Here is a 24,844-nt window from a genome sequence, read left to right as displayed (position 1 = left end):
GTTGCAGTCAGCACATACCTGGGGTAAGCAAGGATTCCCCAGCCCACTCCAACCTAGGTCCCAGACCAGAGGCTGTTTGCAGTGCAGAAATTTGCATTTGCCTGCAAATTTCAGCACATTATAGCTTTTTTACCAGCCTTCCCAAATATGTAGCACCTTTCGGAAAACAAGACCATGAGTGAAGGTTGGTCCCATATGATCAAAAGCAAAAACATGTTCACCGGTGCCCTGTGCAGCATCCTTCCCTCTGTGTCACAGCATCATGTCCTTGATGCTGGCCAAGGTTCCTCTACCTGGCAGGGGACTCTCTCCCCAGCCCCCTCCCCTGTAATCAGATGTGTTTGTGTACAAGTGTCTGTGTTTGTCTGTGTTGCAGGTGCCTGCGAAGCTGCTGGAAGTGCCGGGGAAGCGGTGGGCAGAGCCTGGAGCCCGCGGCGGCACGGAACAAATTGCATCAGCTGGCAGCGTGGAGTCACTTAAACGAGATAAGAATTAGTGCGCAGCCCTGATGAACTCCCCCTCGGCTGCCAGCAGCCGTGTCAGGCAGCGAGCGAGAGCAGAGCCGCCACTAATTTGATTTCTTGGCTCCGTTAGCGGCTGGCAAGTCACCTCCCGGGGAGCGCAGGCAGCTCCGAGCTGGTTCACCTTATTGAATCTGGGAGATGGGAATCACGGGCAGCGCCGCCGCGGCGCTGGGGACCCTGCCCCTCTCCCCCGGACGTGTGCCCATGAAGGGCAGGATGCAGCCGAGGGGACAGGGCTGCTCCAGTGGAGCCTCTGCTCCAGCATCATTAACTCTGAGTTTTCTCCCTTGGGTTTTACATCTTCATCTTAAAGAGATTTTAATGTAGTTCCTATCAGCCCTCCTGTTATCGGATATCTAATTAGCGTGATCTATTAGGGCTTCATATTGCGGGTGGGAGGCTCTTGCAGGACGTTTTGCAGGGCTGGTGATATCAATCGGCAGCGCCCGGATCAGATTTACTTTCTGAAATGGCGTAATGGGATTTTATTAGGCCTGTAATCTGCCACACTGTAATTGCTTTTCTGGGAATCGAAGTGCTTGGCATCTGGGGCTTCCTGCTGCTCATCCCTGTGCCCCCTGCCCACAGCATCTTGGTGCTGGGATGGAAAACCCTCCCTGAGGCCACGGAGCTGCTGGAGGAGCCACTCATCCCCTAAAACATTGTGACGTTTTGCTGGTAGAGCCTCAGTTCCTGTTTGTGTGTTTTGGAACAAATTTTTCAGCTTTGCATCTCGATTAAGGGCTTTTCCCCCAGGGTAGCCAGGTGCTATGGATGGCAAGTAGTGGACGTCAGCTGGTGCTGGTTGGCTGGTGGGGAAAGCACAGGAACAGCATAGACTCGATGGGATGAGGGATGCTCAACATCCCTACTTATGATGCTCAGCCTTCCCCATTGCCCCATTCTGCCCTTATCAGGACTATCACCAAGCCCTGTGCTGGTATCATTCCCATAGCACCAATATCCCAGGAGCTCCACTGAGCTCCGTGCAGGACAGGATGCTGCAGCCAGGTTGGGAACCAGGGTGGGACCAGGGAGGGAGGCCTTGGCTGCAGCAGATGCAGAGCAGGCAGGAGAGGGAGGCAGGAATCTCCTTTCAGAGCTCATCCAGGGCGTCAAAAGCAATGAAGCATCACGGTGGAGCCCTGGCAGCACAGCTGCCGGCCAGCCCCGGCCCCATCAGGCACCCGAGGCTGCCCATTACGGAGCCTTGTGCTGCCTGAATTGCATGTCTGCTGTGATTTAACACTGCGAGACATGAAATAAACACCTCATGCAGGCAGGGCTGCCAGCACGGATGGGATGGCCACAGCTCCCACACTGGTGTGTTGCAGGGTCAGTAGGTCCTCAGCCTGGGATCCCAGGGATCTCACATGGGTCCATGACCAAAGCAGCACTGGGGTATGCTGCTCATTCACAGCTCTAAGCCCACTCTCAGCAGAGAGCCCAAAGGTTTCAAATTCCCCAGTGAAGGGGGAAGTGCTTTCCCTCCAGTTCTCCTCTCCATTAGACACCCTCCAGGTGTTTGCTGTCTTCTGCCACCACTTCGTTGCCCATTAAAGCCAGGCAGTAACCAGCACATGGAGGGACTTGGAGCCCGTTGTTGCTAATAAAGGAGATCCAGCTCCTCAGAAGTTGGGCAGAAATGGCCTTGCTGACAGCCAGCCCCACTTGTTTGTTTTGTGACTGTCTTCTGCTTTTTTTCTTTCTGTTTTTCTAAAGGAGATCTATGGCTGAGCCTCACAGGGCAGGATAGCAAAGGTGGGCTCTAGCTGCCTGCTGCTTTCTCAGCAGAGCCCCAGGGGTGGAATTGCAGCAGAGATTTTGCATGCACCAGGTACGTAAAAATCTCCTCTCCCTTTCCCACTTTTCATCCTGACCCTTCTGCTGTGACCGTTGTTTTTAAGACGCTTCCTATAGAAATCAGTGCTTCTAGCCTGGGGCTGGGTAAACTGAAGCCATCCTTCTTCCAGGAGTGGTGTAGACGGTGGGAGCTCATCTGCAGGGTGGTGGGGCAAGGACACACAGGTCCAGGGATGCTCCTGGTCCAGGAATGCTCCCAGAGAAAGCAGGGGCAGATACAGATCAGGTCAGAGGGGATGAAGCAATGCTGGAGAGGTCAGCCCTGCCACACAATTAGGGTGTGGAGGGGAAGGTGAACATTTCCAGGCTGCACCACCTCCATCCCATAGCCCAGGATTTCTCAGGGCAGAATGGATTTGGGTTAGTCTCCATTTTGGGGTGCTGAGCTAGAGATAAGCACAGCAAGAGACTTTGTGGGAGGGTCCTGAGGATCAAAGGAGTTGAAAACTTTCTGCTGTTTCTATTTAAGAACCAGGAGCCTGGCAAGGAAGCCCCAGTGACAAGGCCACCAGCCATTAGTGACACTGCCCAGAGCTGGGATGCAACCAATGGGCAGCGATAGATCCCTCGTCCTGCTAGGTGAGAAATTCCTCTTGCCGAGGACCATTTCCCATCTCAGGTGTTCTTGCCATGGCAGGAGATGCTCGAGGGCAGCATTTCTTTCCTTGAATTTTAAACATTTTAAACTGGGCATATATGTTTTTAATTTCTGTGTCTGGGAAACGGGAGGACGCTGCTGGTTTGCTCAGTGTTGCTTTATCATCCCTGCAAACTTCTCCTCGCCCTCTTGCCTCCCGAATTCGAGCACCTGTGGGCACAAGTTATAACAGTCGTAGAGAGGGCTCCACTGACATTCAGTCACTTTTCCCAAAGCTAAAAGGCAAGGGACACAGGGTGACAGCCCAGGGACAATCTAGGCGTGAACAATGCCATCCGGGAACTGGGCTGGTTTATTGGGGCTGGGGGTTTTATAATTTCTTTAATAATTCTGTTTAAGAAAAAAACAACCTTGAACCCGTAAGCAGGAACACCGCGGGGTCAGGGACCCCGGGCCCCGTTTCTGCTGCTGCTTGGGGGGAAAAACGGGGGGGGCGGAGCGGGGAGGGCCGGCGGTCGCCGGCAGGGGGCGCTGCCGCGGGCGGCGCTCGGCGCAGGCGCGTGGCGGCGGCGCTCGTCTCCGCGGGTTTCAGCTGGCTGCCGAGATGACGGCGGAGCTACAGGCCCCGGGCGGCGGCGGGCAGGTGGTGAGAGACACCGGGACCTCCGGGGGGGGAACACCCGGGGAGGGAACACCCGAGGAGGGGGGCTGCTGCTGCTTCTGCTGTTGTTCTCCCCAGCGCCTCGCCGCATGCCTCCCCTCCGGCCTGCGCGGGCTCCCCCCCCCCCCCCCTACCCGTTTCTCCCCCCTCCAACCCTCTGCCGGTTCCCGGCCCTTCGCCCCCCTGCAGCGCGCCCGGGGCCCCGTCCCCTCCCTGCCTCGTGTTTGGGCTTTTCACTGAAAAAATCCCATCCCTGGGGAGCCCGCCGGGCTGCCGGCAATCGCCGTGTGCCGTTGGAGCCGTTACACCCGCAGCAGGGCCGGGCAGCGGCGGGGCGGGTGGACTTCCCCCCGCCGTCCCCTCCCCTGGCAGCGGCTGGAGGGGCTTCCCCTCCCCGCTGCTCCCAGACTGTGCCCCCCGGCGCAGGGAGGGTGCCAGGCGTGCGGGTGTGCGTGTCGGTGGAGGGAGAGTTTGCGGTATGTAGGTTGGGAAAAGCCTGGGTCAGACAGGAGCGGGCATTGTTCCTGCTGCTATCTCGAGGGGTTCGGCCCGCTCTGTGTCCCTTTTCCCCATAAAAAGCGCAGCCGAGGAACAGAGGCTGAAGGCCGTGGCTTTGCATCCCTCCTGTCTCCTTCTCCTGTCTCGCCGTTATTTCTTGACATCCCCCTTGACCTGCAGCCTTCCCTGCTCTCAGCTTCTCACCGAAACAAACTACTTGGGATCGCAGTGGGTCACCTCAGAGCCAGGAAACCGGCAGAACCTCCCGGTTCCATCGCTCGCCGGCTGTCACTATCCTTCTCTCTCGCATCCGCGTTCCTCTCATCCTCTTACTGCTGAATTCCTCTCTTGCCGGTGTTATTTTCACGCTAAGAGCATTTTGGTTTGGGTTGTGATTTTTTTTTTTCTCCCCAGCAGGCAGGGCTTTGGTTTGGTTTGTGTTTTTTCAAATGCAGCGTGTATTAATAGAGGTAGCAGGCTGGCGTTCATTACCAGCTCTGGAGCTTGCTTTAAAGCACCACAGTGCACAACCTCACAAAGGAAACCAGACTATAGTTACAGCAACAAAGCCACCGGCGCTTCCCTAAAAACTTAACAGAGTTGTTGCACAGTGTGGTTCCCGATGGCGATTGTGGGCTGGGCCACGAGCCTCTCAGAGCTTGTAGAGGATAAGCTCTACGCTGTTGATACCAACCTTTCTGAGGAAAGGCTGAATAAAATTGCACTGGAAATCATTAGAATATTAAGTGGTTGCTCAGAGTGGTAGGTCGGTAACTAGCGTTTATGGTTACAGCAGCCTTTGTGAGTCCTCCTTCTGGTGAAGTATAAAACCTCCTGAAAAATCATGCCCTGTCCTGCCTTGGGTTTCTTTGTAACGCAGTTTATTAGTGTGGTTTCTTTTTTTTCCTCCAGTGGAAAAACATGCCCCGCAGCCTTAGGTGGGGTTGGCTGAGGATCGGGCTGCTGGGGAAAGTAGCAAAATTAGCAACATGATATAAGTAGTTTGCCTTTGTGAAAAATGCCTGGCCTAGCCTCCTGCCCTTGGCTCCGCATGGCATGGTTCCTCTTCATGCCAGAGGCTTTCCTGCCCCTCTCAGCTTCTCTCCAGATTGAAAATGTGCGTGGGACAGGTTTGGAGGAAGTGTGCGTGCACACACATGTTCTTTTTCTTGTAAAAGTTAAGCAGAAGTAGTGTTTTGTGTGAGGCTATCAGGAACAGCTTGTCAGGGGAATTCCCATAAAAAATAATCTGGGATTTTCTTTGTTTTAACCATTGGTATGGATGCATGCTGCCTGCATGAACTTGGTGTGTGGAGCAATGCCTGTCAGTGGGATCGATGGATGGATGGCTCAAAGTAGTAGCTGACTCACTACTTGCTGAGAGGAACTCATGCTGCTATGGTGAGCCAAGGCAGCAAAGGTTTGATAAGTCTGTTAAGGAGAATTTGTTTAATAGTGTTGGTTTTTTTCACCTGCCTGAACCACAGAACAGGTTGATGGCTGTTGCTTAGAGGGAATATCTCGCCTAGTTTGGAGTGGCCTGCATGGTGAGGGAAGGGGCATCAGCCTCTTGGGCCCTTATTCTGTCACCTTATTGTCAGTGAGAAATGACACGCACAAATGGCATGTGCAGCCAGACTGAAAATAGCCCCTGGCTGGTGCTGGAGAACATGCAGCCTCCTTATATGTCCTGCTGCACATGCCAAGGCTGCCTGGGGGAGGGGTCCTGTCCTACCACAGGTGGATGTGGCACCAGTGTTTCCTCTTAGGCCTACTGGTGTGAGGATACAACAGCTCAAACATTACTCTGCTAATTTAAGGGAAAAAATTGGGAGCTGGATGTTCAAGCTAGTGTTGGTATTACTATCAGGAAAGTGTGACAGGGTGTCACAGTTTAACACTGGCCTGGCAATTAAACCAAATAACATGCTCTTTATTAATCCCCCTCTTCTCCATGACAAACACAGGGTTTGCATCTCAATTTGTCAGTAAAAAGGAAAGCAAGCAGCAGTATTCTGTTGAGCCTCAGCAGTCCTTGCAGGAACAGCCTGCTGTCGTGCTCACCTTTTCATATGAGCTTTATTTCTTGCATGTAGGATTGCCAGATGCTTTTAAACCAGCTGAAAGAGATCACAGGAATTCAAGACTCAGCTTTCCTCCATGCTGCTCTAAAGGTTTGTGCCTGCTGTGGTTGTTCTGTGGAAAGGAGATCTCTGAATTTGTCCCAAAAGTTAGCCAAGCCCAGGCTTCTGCTGTCAGCAGGGAACATGCAAGTTTGGGATTCATTCATTTGCACCTGAAACAAAAACCTCCTCACAGCTGGGAGCAGTTTTGCACTGCAGGCTTTTCCTGGAGGTTCTGCTGCTCCAGGGCTGTTATCTGTGCAGCCCACAGGTGGGTCAGGGCAGGTTTTCCTCCATGTAAATTGCTCCAGGAGTTCTGATTGACAGCTGCAGGAACATGGGTGACTTAGAGGCTGGTGGTCATCTTGTCCATCACCAGAACAGTCATCTATGCTTAGTTAGAATAAATGTAAAGGAGTTAAGCCCACAGTGCTCCTCTGAAGAAAGCCCTGTCTGGTTAAAAGATAAACATCCCTAAATCCACAGAATGTGATCCCTGGTGGCAAAGTACCCTGTGCCTTCAGGCTTCCCACAGCTACTCAACTCTTGTGAGGGAAATGAAATTAGTTAAAGGGGTCTGTATTGTCCTAGAGTAATACAGCTCAAGTGCTTTCCCACAGAGAAATTCTAGCCTAGGTTATATTCTTTTTTTCCTATTGCCTGTCACTGAGATGGCTCTCTGCTGTGGCCAGGGTGAGCAGAGCCAGTGGCTGTGTGCCCATCTCTGGCATGGGTACATTAGATGTCATGCAAATGTAAATGAAGTAATGCTGGCACTGTGGATTTTTTTTCCCCTGTCATTCTGCTAGGCTGCTAATGGGGATCTTATGGAAGCTGTCACCTTCCTGACAGAGGAGCACGCTCAGGAGCCGTCTCGGGACACGGCTGCTGTGGAGCCGTCGGTGTGGGAAGGGAGCGCCGTGGGCAAACAGCTCCCACAAAGTGAGTGGATCCTCTCAGCTCACCCCAAGGGCTTTGTGTCTGCCAGGGAATTCCTCCAGCTCCTCTCCTGGTACTCCCCCTTGGACAATCTGAAAGGAAAGTGACTCAGTAGCAATTTAATACTGTTTGTAGGTGACAACTCTTGGTGCTTTTTGACACAGTTGGTCTTGGCTGACAGAAAGCCCAGAAAGCTCCAGAAGCAGAGCAAGTAGAGAAGAGAGAGAACTGTCCCCTGTCAAGGATTGTACGTGTCCTTCTGCAGCCTCTGCTGGCAGAGCAGGCAAACTGAATCTTTAGTATCCTGTTTCCATGAAAACCTAAAACCCTGTTTGAGCTAGCAGCTTGACGACATGAGAAATGTTATTTTCCTTTCTCCTTGCCTATGTAACTGGTACATGAAATGACTCACAGCCCAGCACCCTGGCAGGAATGAAGAGAGGTGGCTCTGTGTGGTTGTGCTGATTTTATTGAAATGCTTTATGTCTTAAATGATGTCAGTTGTTGGCACTGGTGTCAGGGCACAGCACACAGACACAACAGCTGATGTTCCTGTCTCATTACTTTAAGAGGTTTGAAGTGTTCCCCCAAGTTGGCTGTAAGGAAGTCTGACCAGTGCACAGCTGCATGGCCTGTCCTTGTCATCCATCCTGCTCACTGGCTTTGTATGTTCCTCAGCATGATCCACGCTAGAAGGATTTGTATTAAAAACTTGAGCTAGGAAATTATGCTCCTATCAATTGAAAAGTTGTATTTGTGAGGTGTGATGTTTTCTAGAAATTCTTTGTAAAGAAAACCTGTGCCAGCTCCTGGTAGAAAACTGACCAGAGTGCTGCCTCTGCTTCCAGATGTTACTGCTGCACTTGTCCCAGACAACAGAGATGACCTCAGTGCTGCCGATGTCTTCAGACCACTGGAAGCACCAAAAGCTCAGGCTGCAGAGCGAGATGCTGCTGCAAGGTCAGTGGGTCTGTATATTGCTTTTGTTTTTCTAGGTATCATAAGTAGATTCTTAAGCTGATAACTGCAAAATAAACATAAATCACTTACCAAATGCATGCCCGCTGCCTTTAGAAGGTGCTTGGGTTGTTGCTACCTTCTGGGCAGCTGGGCTTTATGTCTGGGGCAGTGCTGCAAGGCACAGAAAAAGCAGATTTAGTTGTGTCTTGTTCAGTCCCCTGCTGCTGCTGACATGACACCTCAGAGGATGCTGTACTGCCGTGGCATCTCTTGAAGAAGCACCTTGAAATCTCATGCATTGATTCACCACCCTGTCACTCTGTAGCTGTCTCCTCCCTACCGTGGGTTTGCCTCCAGTTATGACTAAGTGCACCACTTTTGAAGGCAGATGGTTCATGAAGGAAAACATGTACAGTTTGTTACCATCATTCCAAATTGTCCTGTAGTCATGTTTTCCATCCACCATGTGAGAAATGAAACTTCTCTGGAGTCCAATAAGACATCTGTTGTCTGTTGTGCTGGGCATCAGCTCTAGTTCCTTGCATGTGACAAGAGGGAAGTAGGACTGTTTGACAGTATGGTGTCCATCTTTTATGACAGACCACAGGAAGCACACTCTGCTGAAAACAAAAACCGCTCCAAAAGGAAACGCTGTGAAGTCTGGGGAGAGACCTCCAAGCAGAACAATTGGAGGAGAGTGGGTGACTGGCCTGTTGGCATGAAAAATATTGGAAATACTTGTTGGTTCAGCTCTGTCATACAGGTAATCAGAGAGACAAGTTCTTCAGGATTTGCTGCAGTCTTGGAGTCAAAATGTTTATCAGTTAGAATTAAACATGGAGCAGTTCTGTTGAGTGATAGGCAAAGGTGACCATGCTGCAGTGAGACCTGGTTTTATTTGATAGGGTTCTGATTTCTTTGGGCTCACACAGAAAGAGACAAAGAGCAGTTAAATAGATTGAGTAAAAATAGATGCAGGTTCATATAATCTGTGTGTACATACTCAGGGGTTGTAGTGGTGCAGCAATGTCCTGATGCTTCCTGAATGGCAGAAGCTTGACTGGCAAATTGAACTGATAATTTAATTTTACTGTGGTTATTGTTGGGTATGTAATGCGTGGTGTATTGTGTTCCAGCTAATGGAACACACTGGCATTTGTGCTTGAAGGAATAAGCAACTAGGCAGCATGTATTATTAGTGATAACCTAAACGGGGAGAGACACCAAGATGTGGAACTGAATTTGTCTCTTCTGACTTTTACAGCAGATGGACATTAATTGTATGTCTCCTGCTTTGGTATGAAGTAAGAAAGCTTCCCATGGGCTCCTTTATCGCTGTGACTTGCTCCTGGATGCTGTTCCTAAGCTTACCTGTGCAGAATAGAATACTTGTTCCTAAAATGGTGATTTGTACCCAAGAAATGGCAGGACGAGGCTTTGTTCTCTGGTGGGTGGGAATGTGCTGTTCCAGCATGCAGACTGCACGCTTCCTGAACGTTTGTGTAGTAATATAAAGCCATCAAAAATTAGAAGTTAACAAAACATGCTGTCAAGTAGAAGAGACAACTGGGCATCAAGTTGTGGTGAGTCAAAGCCTTGCAGGTGGTAACCGGTCTCTGCCTCTCTTTTCCTTGCAGTCTCTGTTCCAGTTGCCTGAATTTCGGAGGCTGGTTCTTGGGTACTCCCTACCACCAAATGTGCTTGAAAGTTGTCGTAGTCACACTGTAAGTTTTCATCGAGTATTGCAGTCAAGTTTCCCTCCCCTGTGGAATCCTGTTTTGCTCATTCCCTTAGTAGATTTGACTTGGGGCCATGTGAGACTCTTGAGCCTGAGTTAATGGCTTTCAAATTGCCAGGAGGCGTTAAAGAGAAATGTGGGAAATACTTTTCAAAGACAGAACCACTGTAGAAGAAAATCAGGTGCTTCATGTAAAGCTTCCTCTAGACCTTTTAACTGTGGCGTGAGGAGGAATTTGTACCATAAAACTTACTTGGTAGTTCCAGATTGTTCATTGATTCACATGCACCACAGAAGAGCTGGTGATTGAGCCAGGCTGGAGGTCCCTTGAGGCCCAGAGCCTTCTGAGAGCAGCCAGCAGAAGGCGCTTACAAAATATTTAGAGAAAAAGGTGTACAAAGAATAATACTTTGCTTTTTATATTGTTCTAACTTGTGGCCACCACCATTTAAGAGATTTCATTGTAGTTGCTTTCATATATGTACTTGGTACTCTAAAAAACCTCAACTACAAAGAGAATAAATTCATAAATTCACAGGCTTTTGCCTTCTATTTTAGCAGCTGCTACTTCTGGTCCCCTTTTCTCTAAGGGTTTTGTTTGGATTACATTTTTTTTTCCCATGCATCCATGGGGGGACCATATTGGTTCCAAGAAATGACACTGCATGTCTTTCTGCTTTTGTCCTTCTAACGTCATCTCTTTCCTTGGTGGTTGGTGGTACCTCTTAAGCTATGTGCACCCAGTATTCTGTAGCACTTTGTTTTAAGATGCTGCTCTTTCAAGTTGCAGGAAGGGTTTGGATTTTCTTCTTTTTGCAATGCAGGGAAAAAGAAATATTGCATTCATGCAAGAACTTCAGTGTCTGTTTGCTTTAATGCTGGGGACACGTCGTAAGTTTGTAGACCCCTCTGCAGCACTGGAACTCTTGAGGGATGCGTTTAGATCCGCTGAAGAACAGCAGGTAAAACTGCCTTAAAAAGCCTTTTGCTTCCTTCACAGTAGCACTTGCAGCTGTGACGATCCTCTCTCGCCTCATTCTACTATTGCTTTTAGAGGCCTCTTCCCATGTTTGTCAACTGACAAGCAGCTGTCCCTGTGTTGTTTAGGCGAAATGTACGTGCTTGCTAATTAAACAGCCAGCATCACAGTGCTCTACCCAGTGCCATCTGGGTAGTTGGGAAGCGATCACAATAATTTCCTCTGATCTAGTTTGCAGATGAGCAGAGTGTTCATTATCGGTCTAAATCAGCCCAGCACTTGAGTTTCCCACTTCCTTTGGCTGGGTAGGTATGGCAGTGCCAGTCAGGTCCTCTGCCAGGGGCTGGTGAGACCAGTAAGCCACAAAAGCACTTTCTGGTGGGTATGATGCATGACTCTCTACTTTTATCTCTCTTCTAGCAAGATGTGAGTGAATTTACACACAAGCTTCTGGACTGGCTGGAGGATGCATTCCAGCTTGCTGTGAACACCAAGTGAGTTTGCTGTGGTCTCAGGAGTTTGACCTGACAGTCAGACACGGAGGAGAAGCAGATTTTTAAATGCAGCGTCTTAACAAACAACAGGGCTTCAGGTGAAAATGTTGAGATAATGAGAGACAGAGTTCCTTCTTTACTGAGGATGGTGCTCCTTAAGCTCAAAAGATGCTTATGAAGTGTGATATCTACATTTCCTCTACATAAGTCTAGGACTTTGTTCAGTGCCCATGTGGCCTGCAGAGTAAATCAGCTTCTTAGGGGAACCTGAAAAACGTAACTTGGATTAAAAACTTTAATTTTTAGTGTAGGAAAATGCCCAGATACAGGCTTTGGTTATGACTTGGGGCTTTTTGACAGCCTGCAGCTGCAAAAAACATGTGCTTTTTCTTTTTGAAACAGGAGCCCTGGGGACAAATCTGAAAACCCAATGGTACAACTTTTCTATGGTACTTTCTTGACAGAGGGTGTCCATGAGGGTGAGTGAAGGGCTTGGTAGTTGATGTGTTAACTCCTTTGAGTGTTTTGATTTATAGCCCTGATGACATGATTAGTTCACAAGTTTTGTCTCATTTCCGTTGTCCAGGCAATACCTTTTCCAAGATCGAAGCCTTTGGTCAGTACCCCCTTCAGGTAAATGGTTATCGAAACTTAAACGAGTGCTTGGAAGGAGCCATGGTGGAGGGTGAGATGGACGAGGCAACAGCATCCCAGTCGGTGAAGTATGGACAGGAGGTTAGTTTTACATTTTGGTTTGGAGCTTTTCATTGCCTGCTGCAGAAAAATGCAACACCTATAGCCCAAGGGTGTCTCACTGTATTTTGATAACTTTAAATTGTAAACGTTCCTGAAGAACTGAATACAAAATATTTTCTGTGTACCTGGAATCTCACATAAATATGTGTTAATGGCTGGATACTAAGTCTTTCCTTATTTGTAGAGATTTGTTGTCCTAGATAACCAGTTCAGGGAGTTTGTTTTAAATTGAAAAGGTAAACATCTGCTTCTGATGCAAGTGTGATAAAGTCTCTCTCTTTCTGTTGAAGCCTACCTGTACCTGAGTAGGGGGAGAACCACTGCCTCCATATTTTCGGAGGGTAAAAGTACAGTGCTTAACTCTATGGTATGCCATTTGGAATTTGTATCTTTCTCCCTATTATGGTGTGTTTATTTCCTCCTCATTTTCACTCTTATCTTCTGACTGTGCTGATTATTTTTTTTTCTTTTTTTTCTTTTTTTTTTCTTTATTCTCGCAAATCACAAACCAACCATAAAATACTTAGTTGCAGCAAAGTAGAAAGTGAAGACCTACCATTACTTTCAACATCCTACATGTGTAAGATCAGCTAAGAAGTTAACTTTGCAAAAAACTGGAAGGCAGCAAAGAAGTTTGCATAGGTGTCTGGTGTAGAGGGGGCAGGAGAGGGCATTCAGGTCTAGGAAAATGTCTGAAAAATGTGTTGCTGTGGTTTAAAGTGGGAAAGGAGAAGTGAAGTTTTGGGTGGGTGAAGCTGATCTGACTCTAGACTCAAATGTTTGTTTCTGGCTTCCCTAGTTCCTTCCTGGAGCTGTTCAGATGCATTTACAGCAGATGTAGGGGATACTGATGTATGCTGGTGCCAGAGACAAAGGGTCGGTCATAGGGAGTTAGTTGTGCAGGTCCTTTTCAAGCCAAACTTTTTAGTTCCTCCAAATCCTTTTCTGAAAGGTGAGGCAAATTGGACTAATAATGGAAATGTGTTCTCATCATTCTTTATCTGTACGGATAGAAGGAAATGGCTCTGGCTTTATTTCTAAGAAATCTGACTGGAAAAACTCTGCATCTTAATTTCACTCCCTAGGATGGCGTGGCTAGAGGACTGCATGCTAGGGGACATAGAGAATAAGGTGCATTTTGTCTTTTGAGAACGTAGGTGAGTGTACTGAAGCTCAAAGCATCCAGTGGGATTACAAAGAACTTGCATTTCCTCTAGATAATTGGTGTGTAAATCGTTCCTTCTCTCTTCTTGTGTTCTCTCGTTCTGAAGATCAGTCTGCTTCTCAAAAAGCTTTGCTACCTGGCCATTTCCTTGCAAAGTTTTGTTTTTGGTTTTTTTTTCATAATTAAAAATTGCACTCATTGTAAATATTTTAGATCTACAGATTGCTGGTGCACTTTGTCAGGCAGATCTATTGCAGCAGGACATCTGACATGAATCCTGCAGAGAGAACTGAGCTTAGTGCACTCGTCTTAAGCCCAGCAGTGTGGTGCCATGCTGTGGCAGGTGAAGGGAATTTCTGGGAGTATTTGTGAACCCAGGAAGAGGGAGAGATGAAATGTAAATCCATCCCAGAAGTCTTTCAGCATGGCTCTTTAAAACAATGTATGAAACATACAGGAAATGGGTTTCTTCTCTGAATCTCCTCAGATGAGTAGTTTGTAACTAGACGGGGAGAGGGTAAGGAGTGAGGTACTGCTTAAGGACTTCTGTTTTGTTCTTCATCATTGCATGTGATCTACATTGGCAAGGAACTCTTGTGGAGGCTCTTGCTGACATCCAGAGTTTGTATAGTATCTGCTAATATTGTAAAACTTGGTACTGGGCCTGATAATAACTCATCAGGCTGGATGCATCAGGCAAGACAAGTAACTTTCTGAAAGCTGTTACGGGGCTTTTTCACAGTAGTAATGTAAAATGGAATCAGAAATTTTAATCTCATAAAATTTGGCTTTCTGACTAGCCACTCTTTAAACAAAATACACACTAAATCAATGTTTAAAGGCAAACAGATACTTAGGATCAATCAAAAATAATTTAGGATCATTCTAAAATGTGCCATTTAGCAGTGATCTTAAAACACGTCCCTTTGGGGGCATTTCTGCTTTTGTTACAGCGCTGGTTTACAAAACTCCCACCAGTACTGACCTTTGAACTCTCCCGATTTGAGTTCAATCAGTCCCTAGGACAGCCAGAGAAAATTCACACCAAGCTAGAGTTTCCCCAGACTATTTATATGGACAGGTGAGTTGTTCTATTGTACAGTACACTCAAAGCTCTTGCTTTATTCTAACTGAAGTTAAAAAGGTCGTATGAGTGAGCAAGGAAGGATTCTAAGATCATTATAAGAGATTGTGGATAGTAGAAGCAAATAAAATGCATGCGGAGGGCTTTCTTTTTCTTTGCTTAGGTACCTCTACTGCAGTAAAGAGCTTATTCAGATGAAGAGAGAAGAAATGAAGAGGTTGAAGGAGAAGATGGCGATTCTACAACAGAAACTGGAAAGGTAAGTAGTCAGCTAGCTGTGTTTTTGTGTCCCATGGGAGTGTGCAAACTCTTCCTTTCAAATGAGCTTTCCAATAGGAGAGAAATTCATAAAGGAAAGGCAAACAGAATGGTTTGGTTGCGAGAAGCTTGGGACAATGAGGTGTGTTTTGAGCCAGGGCTGATAGCATCCCCATGTTTTGGCTGCTGCTTCACAGTTCGTGCAGCCTTGAGGCTCCCAAGGTCTGCTGGTGGGAGGTGGTGAGTGACCCTGTGCAGCACCTGGGGTTTTCCCTCCTCCTTTCACTGCTCCATCCCTGCCTGGGGATTTTATTCCCTGTTGCTTTTTCTGTTGTCCCCTGAGGTTTAACCAGTCAGGTTCCTCTGTTCATCTGACGTGCTGCTGTTTCTGCAGGTACATGAAGTATGGCTCTGGGCCAGCCCGCTTCCCTCTGCCCGACATGCTCCAGTACGTTCTTGAGTTTATCACCACCAAGCCAGCTGGAATTAGTGCTTCTGCTCAGAGCTCTCAGACAGCATTCCTGCAGTCCCAGGCTGAGCCTTGTGCCTTCGATGTGCTTTCACAGTCAAAGGGGTTAGTAAACAGAAACAGAAATAATTTGTTGGAGAACACTTTGCTTTTCAGCTGAATGTTGCCTGTTTTAATTTTAAAAGCAGATTATTTATCTGGGCAGTTGTGAGCATGATGCTGCAACCTGCAAAAGCCTGTGCAAGCAGTCAGTCCCTGCTTTCCTCATAATTTGGTTCTGTTTGTGTAAATATAACACTGCATCTAGATAGTTCTTCCTTTTCCAAAAACATCATGGTATTCCTTGTCTAAGCAGCAGTTATGAGTTTAATTATATGCTCGTTTTGGTTAGGCTACTAATTTTTTTTTTGTTCATCAACCAGTAAATAAACCCAATATTGGATTATTAAAAACCTGGCCAGCATGGTTGGTTTACATTCTAAATTAAGCTGAGTAAATACATTAGTTTCTTAGTAGTAAGGGAAGGAATTTTTGGAATTGATCATTGTGGATCTGTGCTTACGGAGTTCTGAAAGAATTTTAGCTTCTGTTTCTTCTGTATTTTAATTTGGTCTGCTAAGGCTGAAGTCTTCAATGTACTTGTTCCTTTCTACATTTTGTACCATCCTGGAAGGGAAATCCTGCTCTGGGTCTGGAGCAATTTTTATTTGGCTTATTTCACGATTCTTTTCCAAAAAGAAAAAATGAAAAAACACCCTTCTTGGATTTTGCTTCACAGCATACTAGAGAGGAAAGATGATAGGACTGAAGATACAACTTTATTTTTGGCAAATTCCTCGTCACCACAGCAGAAACCAACTTCACCATTCCAGCCTTCTAATCCTCCAGCAGAAATGTCAGAACATCCAGCCCCTCACATGGTTTCCCAGGAAGAGCTGAACCTCGTTCAGACGTGCCTGCAACGGTGGAGGAACGAGATCGAACAGGATGTGCAGGGTGGGTCCCAAATATCTTTGTGGTTTTTTTCCTATGGAGCACCAGCCTGGCTTCCCCTCTGTTGTTTCAACTGGATACATCCCCATCTACAATTCATCTTGTGCAGGCTTCAGCCCCAGTCTGAAGTGTGATAGTTACTGCATGGCTTCAGAGGTTTTGAAGTGAAAGGGGCTAGAGTGGCCAAATGGATAGTCATTAATTTGTATGTCTTCCTCTTGTTCTTGGCAGATCTGAAAGAGTCTATTACCAGAACCAACCTGTCCATTGAACAAATGTACTGTGACCCCCTCCTCCAGCAGGTAAGCAGTGCAGCCTCATTAGGGAAATATTAAACTGATATTGCTGATGTTTTTTGTGAGTAGCTGTCATCTTAAGTTGTCTGCTTGATTGTATTTTTTTAATCCCAGTTTTATGATAAAGCAGAGAAAAGATTCTTTATGAAAATCTTGTTGCTCTTTCCCTGAAAATTCAGTTTGCCCTTAGCAGGGAATTTACCCTGTAAACCAAGAGCCTTGTGCCAGGGTGCAGCTGTGCACGTTTGTGGTTTTTGTAGAGTCAGACCAATTCCTTTTGCTGAAGGCACATCTGAAAACATCTGTGTGACCTTGCAGGTTCCCTACCATTTGCATGCTGTCCTGGTGCATGAAGGGCAAGCAAATGCTGGTCACTACTGGGCCTACATATATGACCAGCCTCGAAAAAGCTGGCTGAAATACAATGACATCTCAGTAACAGAATCATCGTGGGAAGAGCTGGAGAGAGATTCATTTGGTGGCTTGAGGAATGCCAGTGCCTACTGCCTGATGTACATCAGCGACAAGGTGTCCCGCCTTGTGTCAGGTACCACAGCTGTATGGTTCAGGAGGTGTTTAGGTCTGGTCTTGTCTCTCTGTGGTTGTCACATTTCTCAACTTGACTTCGGCTCAGTTGCACTTTGACAGTACAAAAGGCTTCACCCCAGGTAGAAGTGAAATAATTTCGAGTCATGTCTCAGACCCTGATGTGGTTGAAAACCAAAGACAGAGATTAGGTAAAGATTATTCATGTCTTGCCCCTTCCAAAGTGCATCTAGTGCTGGTGTTTTTCTCTATGACTCTTTATATAGCTTATCTGGCAGTATTTATTTTGTAAGAGGTGTTTTGTATGCCCTTACTTTATTTCTTCCATTTTTGCCATGGTTTTTGACTTGTCAGCTTTTTTTTTTTTCTGTGATGCCATTACACTGAGCCTGAACAGCTCCTTTTTTATGCATCTTTTCCTGGTGCATGAGTTGCCAGTACTAGCAGCTCAGACTTGAAAGTGTGTTTGCAGTGCCAATGTATAAATAGTTATGTGGAGAAATTATCGTGAACGTGGCACTATACATGGCAGACAGCTGTACAAGAACCTAATAATTTCACGTGTGGCTCATTTTGATGCAATAAATAGAAAGAAACAATGAGGAACTATCATTCTGTTCACTGCTAAATATGGCTGATGAGGATTTGGAGGTTGTTCTTTGTCTGTCTTGCCATGATAGTTCCGTTCCTGAAATTATTCCATAATTTTTTCCCCTACTATTTAATGCAATTTTTGTCATTTTTTTCAAGATGCTTTTGTATTACAATGGATGCATGAGAATTAGATGGCATATAGAATTGCCATTTGCTTTTGATAAAATTGTAAGGCTTCTCTGAAGCTGATGCTGCTTGGTTTTTATGCTATTTATAACTGAACACAGAAGGATATCTAAAAAGCTCTGAGAAATAGCAGTGTGACACTTTTGCTCAGGAATCCATGCAGTTTCCTACCTTTATTCGCCATGTTCTGCTGTAGATATGTCTCCAGCTGAATTGTGGCTTTTCCAGCTCTTGGTAGCATAAAGGCTGGTTTTTGTATGATGGTAGCCCTTGGATAAGGACATATTTCTGACTCACTGCAGCAGCAGGCACTGCTTCTGCAATTTGTCTGTGATCAATGCCACCCAGTGGCAGAACAAAACAGGCCTTTTTTTTCTGTTAGATCTATAGATTTATCTTTATTTTTGAACTTGTTCTTATAAATCACCTGAAATTGCAAAGCTAGTTGAAAGTTGTGGGGTTTTTCCCCATAACTCCTTGGCCAGTGTGATTGTGGCTTTCCATACTGCCACTGGGTTTTTGTGGAGGCTCTAGTGGTGGTGTCTTGCTGCGATCATGTTCCTTTCTGTACCAGTCCTGCCTTTCTTCCAGACAAGGGTGATGGCACAGAGCTTGGCCAATTTCAGAAGGAAGTTGAAGCCTTGCCCCCAGAGCTGAGACACTACATCCAGGAGGACAACTGGCGACTTGAGCAGGAGGCAGAGGAGTGGGAGGAGGAGCAGTCTTGCAAGATTCCTCAAATGGAGCCTTCACCTGCTTCCGAATCGCAGGAACTCTCATCTGAATCAGGACCAGGTAATAGCATGGCTGCATTTGCAAACCATGTTGAAACTGGTAACAACCATCTGGTCAAAATTACTATTGTGTTGGAACCTTGCATCACCTTTGAGATATCTAGGAGAAACTGTTGTGAGGTAGCTAAGGCAACTGGCAGAGGCTCTCCTGGCAATACGAAGGCTTTTCCACTAGTTTTATGTGTGCATCTTCCCAGACTTGTCAGTAGAAATGCTTGTTTCCATTCATTTAATCATAATGGGCCAATCTCACCTCACTTTTTGACTTTTTAAATAAATACCAAGTAGAAAATGTTCAAGTGTTGTGGTGTCCTGATTTGAGCCAGGATAGACCCAATTTTCTTTATTGTAATTTTACTTTCAGCTAAGTCTCTTCCTAGTAGCTGCATGTGCTAAACTAACAGCCAGTTTCTCAGGCAGTGTCTGCTTCTAGGACTGATAACACCTGATGTTTATAGTTACTGCTGGCAAATGGTATGCAGAACCAAGGACACTGCTCGGTTCTGAAAAACATCTTAAGCTCCAGAAACAGAAAGGGAGTCAGGGAGTCACACCTGCAGCCCTCCTTGAGGGAGGAGTGGAGTAGGCTGAACTGACCAAGCAGAGTATTCCATCCCGTGCACGTCATACTCTGGGTATAAATTTGAGGGATCAGGAGGGTCAAGCCCTCTTGGTCCATGGCTGGCATCCTGGGAGGTTTCCATCCATCTGTCTGCCTGTGATCCCGATCCCTGCCTTCCTGACTCTGTGTGTTCCTGCCTCCAGCTCCTAATTGCTGCTGACTCCAGGAGCCCCACATGGACTTGTCCAGTACCTGCCCTGCAGCCTTGGTGGGGGCATAAGCATTACTGAGGGGAAGGGGGGAGGAATGTAATACCACTTTTGTATAAAGTTCTTTATATTTAATCTTTTTCCTTTCTGTCACTACTGTTTCATTGATGCTGTGTAGTTTAGTTTCCAACTCTAAGTCTCCCTCCGTTACTCTCTCACATTCTTTCTCAGCAGAGGAAGGGAGGAGGGGATTAATAGAGAGCATCTGTCATTGGTTTAATTGCCAGCCCAGCATTAAACTATGACAAGTGGGACAGTGCTGAGTGGCAATCCCTTGTGGTGTGTGACCTGCAGGCTGGTGATGAAATGCCTGCACCCCTGGGGTGAAGGCAGCACCTGCTCAACCCTGCATGGACAGGCCACAAAGCATTTCAGAATGGGAGGGGAGCTAGAAGTCTTCCCCTCGGTGCTCAGCAGTGCCACCCCTCTGGCCCCACAGACCAGTCTTCCGCCTGTGAGCAGAGCATGCACTCCCTCTCCTCCGAGCACGCCATGATTGCCAAAGAACAGACTGCCAAGGCCATCGCCAACACCGCTGACGCCTACGAGAAGAATGGTGTGGAGGCAGCTCTCTGTGAGGTAGGAGCAGAGCCCCGGCTCACAGAGCCACCTCTCTTTGGCCTTACATCATTCTTATTGACTTTTGCTTTTCCTATTTCTGTGTAATTCTGTAGTTCAGTCCTCTCTTGTTTGCCTTTATTTTTTGCTTTGGGTTCCCTTACCCTCTCACTTCTTTTTCTCCTTGGCCACAGGCCAAGGAAGTAGAGCCAGTGAAGGCCCAGCCGAGAGAAACAGCCCTTACAGTTCAAGCAGAACCAGTCCAGGACGCTGAGGAAACAGAGCCTGCTGCCCAGAGCGGCTCTCAGGTCTCTGAAGTGGAAATCCCCAGTGTAGGGAAGATTCCTGTTAGATCCGATGCAGACGGATATAATGAGGAGGTACAGATCCCAGTGCAGAGGTTAATCACTGCCTGTCACTAACCTTTAACTTTGTAGCTGGCTTTGAGCTTTCCTAAGACGGGGCACAACTGGAGTCTGTCATGGAAGTGGTTCTGGGGATTAGGCACATTTTCCTGCTATGAGAATGAAGGCAGCCAGACCAAATAATTCACTAATTTCATTTCTAAACACCACCAGAAAAGCAGCTCTGTAACAGCGCTCAATCGTTAGATCTGCTCATTGTTCCTTTAGGTCTTCTTTCTGGTACAACTCTATCAAAATTGATCCTAGCTGTCTTAGCTTGTATACAAGCCTCTTTACTGTCTTCAGTGACCATTTCATCCCCTCTTGGACATTTAACCACTAATACCATAACTTGCAGCACCGTGGCTCCTGATGTTTTGTTACCTGCATTTGTACATACTCTAGCAGTGTTTTGGAAGTTGTGTTTTTCACACAGTTGGATTTCATCAAATCCAGAGGCCTTTACTCCTTGGGTATGTTTAATATCGGCTTGTACAAAGCTGGCACAAGGCATAGGCATGGCTCTCAATTGATATGGCTTAGGTGCAATGGGAGACAGAGGGGATATGGATAGTCTGCTTTGAATTGATAAATTCAAGGCATGGCCAGGCTTTAGACAGTTAATGCTTAAAAAAAAACACCCTGCATGTAAAGTGCATGTGATGGAAGGTGTGAGTAGGATATAAGTAAATCACTGCTCACGCTTATTCCACATATATTAATACAATTTCCTTTAAACCTTCTCTTCTAAGAGTTTTCTTCATGGTGCCTTCTCTTCTTTCCTTGCCTGTCACTGTTTTCTTTGTTCTTGTCTCTGTTTTCTTGCTTTTGTGGTAGGTGATGCTGAGTCCAGCCATGCAAGGTGTCATCCTGGCTATTGCAAAAGCCCGCCAGACCTTTGATCGAGATGGGTCTGAAGCAGGGCTCGTGAAGGTACCACACTTGTTTGCTCAACCCAATAGCATGGGTATCTGTTTCCACAGAATGGGGAGTCTGTGCTGTACTGGCATATCAGGAATGTGAAGGGAACAATTTGTGTAGTTTTTGTTTTAGTTAATGGCCTTTCTGTCTGTCTCCCAGCTCTGGTTTTGCTCTCTTCCTGGGGCAATGTACCCTCCTGTTCTAAACAATTGCTTATAAGCAAGCTCCCTCCTCCCAGGAGAAAAAGCTTTTTGTTTTGTTTCTAACTTTTCTCTATTTATTCTCCTTTTAGTATTAGCAGTTCTCTAGCTCTGCTTTATAAAAAGTAGGCTTTCTTTGCATACCTTTCAGAACCTGTACTCTGAGTCCTCAGTGTGATAATAACCCAGCAATCAACATTTTTTGGTCCTGAAGGTGCAGGTTTACTCTGACCTCTCCTGTAAAATGTCCTCAGGACATGTATGTGTTGAACAGAGGGATTTCAAAGAACAGGCACTGCTGAGAATTGAAGTTGGTGTTAGATTTTACAGGCAGGTAGATTTAACTAAAAGTGCTTCATGGGAGAAATCACCCATGCTGTTAGTCTGCAGGAATGTAAATCACCAGATACTCCTGCAGCTTACTACAGATGTAAGTGCATTGCAGTCAATCTTTACAGCCTCAACACTTGCAAGAGGGTTACCAAAACTGTCTGAGGCAGCTCTGTACCCCACTTCATATCAGCTGCTGCAGCGTTAGTAACCATGTTATCACGTGTGTTTGCTTGGCAGGCGTTCCATGAGGAGTACTCCCGGCTCTACCTGCTGTCCAAGGAGACCCCTACCCCACAGAACGACCCCCGGCTGCAGCATGTCCTGGTTTACTTCTTGCAGAACAACGCTCCCCAGCAGGTGGTGGAACGGACCCTCCTCGAACAGTTTGCAGACAAAAACCTCAGCTACGACGAAAGGTTCGTGCCATCCATTCCAGGGTGAGGCTTTTCTCATCTGGAAGCAGCCAGGACCATTGTTCTGATCATCTCCATCTGTGCTTATATGGAGCAGGTCCATCAGCATCATGAAGGTGGCACGAGCAAAGCTGAGGGAGATTGGTCCTGATGATGTGGATATGGAGGAGTACAAGGTAAGGACCAGCTTATAAGAGATATTTAAACCCTGTGCAGGGCAAAATCTGACACTTTGGGGTTGTGGAGCATGTTCAAGAATGTGTGCACGTGTTATTGGTGAGGCTGACACTGCTTTCTCACTCCCTCTGCACAGAGGTGGCACGAAGACTACAGCCTTTTCCGCAAGGTGTCAGTTTACCTGCTGACAGGCTTGGAGCTGTACCAGAATGGAAAGTAAGTTGCTTTTAATTGGGTATTTGGACAAGATAAAACTGTAACCTAAAAGTAAAGGCCACTTTGGCAGAACTGCTTTCTTCTGACCCATGGTGACCAGCCTGCATTCACTCTTTTTGTCTTGCTAATAACCCTTTCTTAGAGAAGTGGTGCAGTGTGAAGGACAGTGCCATTTCATGAAGGGTTTGTAATTTGAAAAGTTATTTTTTCCAGTATGTAAAATGGTTTTGAGAAATTACTTGTGGATGGAAACAGAATTTCCTGAGCTGACAGGACTGCTTGCACTGCAGTGGTGCCCCTGGCCAGGCTGCATGGCTGACGCTTTTCTCCTAGGTACCAGGAGTCACTCACGTACCTGGTCTATGCCTACCAAACCAACTCCAAGCTGCTGCTGAAAGGAGCCAACCGTGGAGTGAGCGAGTCGCTGATTGCCTTGTACAGGAGGAAGTGTCTCCTGGTTGGTGTTGAGGAGCCTTGTGCTCCTTGGATAGGAGGGGAGGGAGCAGTCTGGCTGATGCTGGTTACATGAGGTCCCTGCTTCCTTCTCACGAGCCTGTCCCCCAATTCTCCCTCCTCCCCTAGAAGCTGAACGAGTTGGCAGCATCTCTCTTCGTCAGCTGCAAAGAAGCTCATGTAGCAGAGGGCATTAGCATCCTGAATGAGCTGATCATCCCCTGCATGCACCTCATGAACAACTTTGATATCAGCAAAGAGGACCTGGATGCCATCGAGGTCATGAGAAACTGCTGGTGCTCCTATCTGGGACGAGAGGACATGGATGGTAAGAATGGCTGCCAGCCTTACTTCTGTTGTGCTGTCTGTGAGCAAGGCAATCTCTAGAGCTGAACTAGAAAGGAATTAAAGGACCCTGTAAAACCCTCCTTAAATTCCTGCTGTTTGCATTGCACCACATTGGCTTATTTCTCATTGTGAGAGGAGAAATGCGTTTGAATCATGTGTTGAATTCTGTTATAGAAGAATCTTCTTTTGGACTAAAGCTGCAGGGGAAGGGTTCCTCTTCCTTGAAATGTGAAACACATTTCAAAAGACTGGCTTAGAATTACTGAGCTGGGCTTTGAGTTTGGTTTGTCTTACGACATGAAAGGTTCCCTAGAGATGGTAGGTGACTGCTGGCAGGTGCAGGGGGATGGCCATGCTCCTCATCAGGGTCAAGGAGAAGGTTTGCCACTGGCCAGGAACATGGGCAGGGGTGTAGCAGAGTGGATGGGGAGCAGAATCAGGGGATCTTTGTGTTCTGAAGAGAGGTTTGTCATATTATGGCAAATGGAGCCTTCTGCCAGCTGCCTGGGCTCCTACAGTGCCACTGACCCTTCCATTCTCTCCCCTTGACAGCCAAGCTGCAGATGAAGTTGGGTGAATTGCTGCCCCGGCTCCTGGACTCCTCCACCGAGGTGATCGTTCTGAAGGAGCCCCCCAAGATCCGGCCCAACTCCCCCTACGACCTCTGCAGCCGCTTTGCAGCCGTGATGGAGTCCATCCACGGTGCCTCAGCTGTCACTGTGCAGTAGAACCCCCAGACCTCCCTTCACAGCCCGGGGCACACCACTAGCCTCCTTCCATCAGGCCTACTGGAGGGGAGAGGGAGAGAGGGGTGATTGGAAGCCGTGTTCTTTGTAAATACAAATGAATAAAAAGCAGTATTGCACTTTTGAGATGAAACGTTCAGTGGTGACATGCAGGACCTGAACCACTGTTGCAGCCTGAGAGGCAGCCGGGTCCCTGGCAGCTCTGTCTGTCTGGCATCCCCAGCCATCCCAGCAGGTTTCTTTGGGTTTGCAGCTTCCTAGGAACAGACGTCTGGGCCTGTGAGGGCAGCAGAGCGAGAGGCAGCTCCTCCAGCCAGCTACTGTGGATCTGTCAGCTGTGTTTACACCTTGCTAAACAATGAGCTGCTGGAGACAAACCATTCAGGTCTTGCCCAGCTCCTGCAGTGAAGAGAGGGGCAGTGGCTCGTGTTCTGTCATGTGTCCAGTTCAGTTAGATCAAGTATTTCCCTTTTGTATTCTAACTGGCAAAAGAACATATGTGCAGGAGTCTTCCTCAGAGAGCAAAAGAGTGGCAGTGACAGGACAGGATGGTAAGGACAGCAAGAGCTTACAGATGAAGGGAGATCACAATCCCTGTAGAATGTTTCCCTTGAATCAGAAAGCAAACTCCATCCTGGTGGGTGGGTTTCAGTGCTGAAACCACTGTGAGGGCTGGAATCTCCTTTTCTGTGGGTGGTGAGCGTTTTGTAGTTGGCTTCGTGTAAA

The 24,844-nt window shown here is 47.1% G+C and overlaps 1 protein-coding gene across 10 annotated transcripts; it reads left to right on the top strand.

Annotated features, from left to right (window-relative positions):
* The first annotated feature begins 1,936 nt into the window (after positions 1–1,936).
* Positions 1,937–24,237, top strand: USP28 (ubiquitin specific peptidase 28). 10 transcript variants are annotated; one of them, XM_071768984.1, is made up of 27 exons: positions 1,937–2,361; positions 2,857–2,966; positions 6,241–6,318; positions 7,077–7,209; positions 8,055–8,166; positions 8,767–8,929; positions 9,804–9,890; positions 10,729–10,866; positions 11,304–11,377; positions 11,780–11,856; positions 11,964–12,112; positions 14,252–14,379; positions 14,546–14,641; positions 15,035–15,214; positions 15,888–16,105; positions 16,334–16,404; positions 16,717–16,945; positions 18,316–18,519; positions 19,789–19,928; positions 20,102–20,287; positions 21,149–21,244; positions 22,003–22,181; positions 22,276–22,354; positions 22,492–22,571; positions 22,905–23,028; positions 23,154–23,352; positions 23,925–24,237. In XM_071768984.1, the coding sequence occupies exons 3-27, from the start codon at positions 6,250–6,252 to the stop codon at positions 24,098–24,100; spliced, it is 3,387 nt and encodes a 1,128-aa protein (XP_071625085.1). In that variant the 5' UTR covers positions 1,937–2,361; positions 2,857–2,966; positions 6,241–6,249; the 3' UTR covers positions 24,101–24,237. The 10 variants fall into 10 exon arrangements, with proteins under 10 accessions (XP_071625085.1, XP_071625083.1, XP_071625087.1 ...); XM_071768992.1 differs by lacking the exons at positions 1,937–2,361; positions 2,857–2,966 and adding exons at positions 3,508–3,631; positions 12,424–12,500; XM_071768982.1 differs by lacking the exons at positions 1,937–2,361; positions 2,857–2,966 and adding an exon at positions 3,507–3,631.
* Positions 24,238–24,844: the final 607 nt, after the last annotated feature.

The sequence above is a fragment of the Heliangelus exortis genome, chromosome 26, assembly GCF_036169615.1.
Source record: "Heliangelus exortis chromosome 26, bHelExo1.hap1, whole genome shotgun sequence".
NCBI lineage: Eukaryota > Metazoa > Chordata > Aves > Apodiformes > Trochilidae > Heliangelus > Heliangelus exortis.
This window is presented reverse-complemented; position numbering and strand designations above follow the sequence as displayed.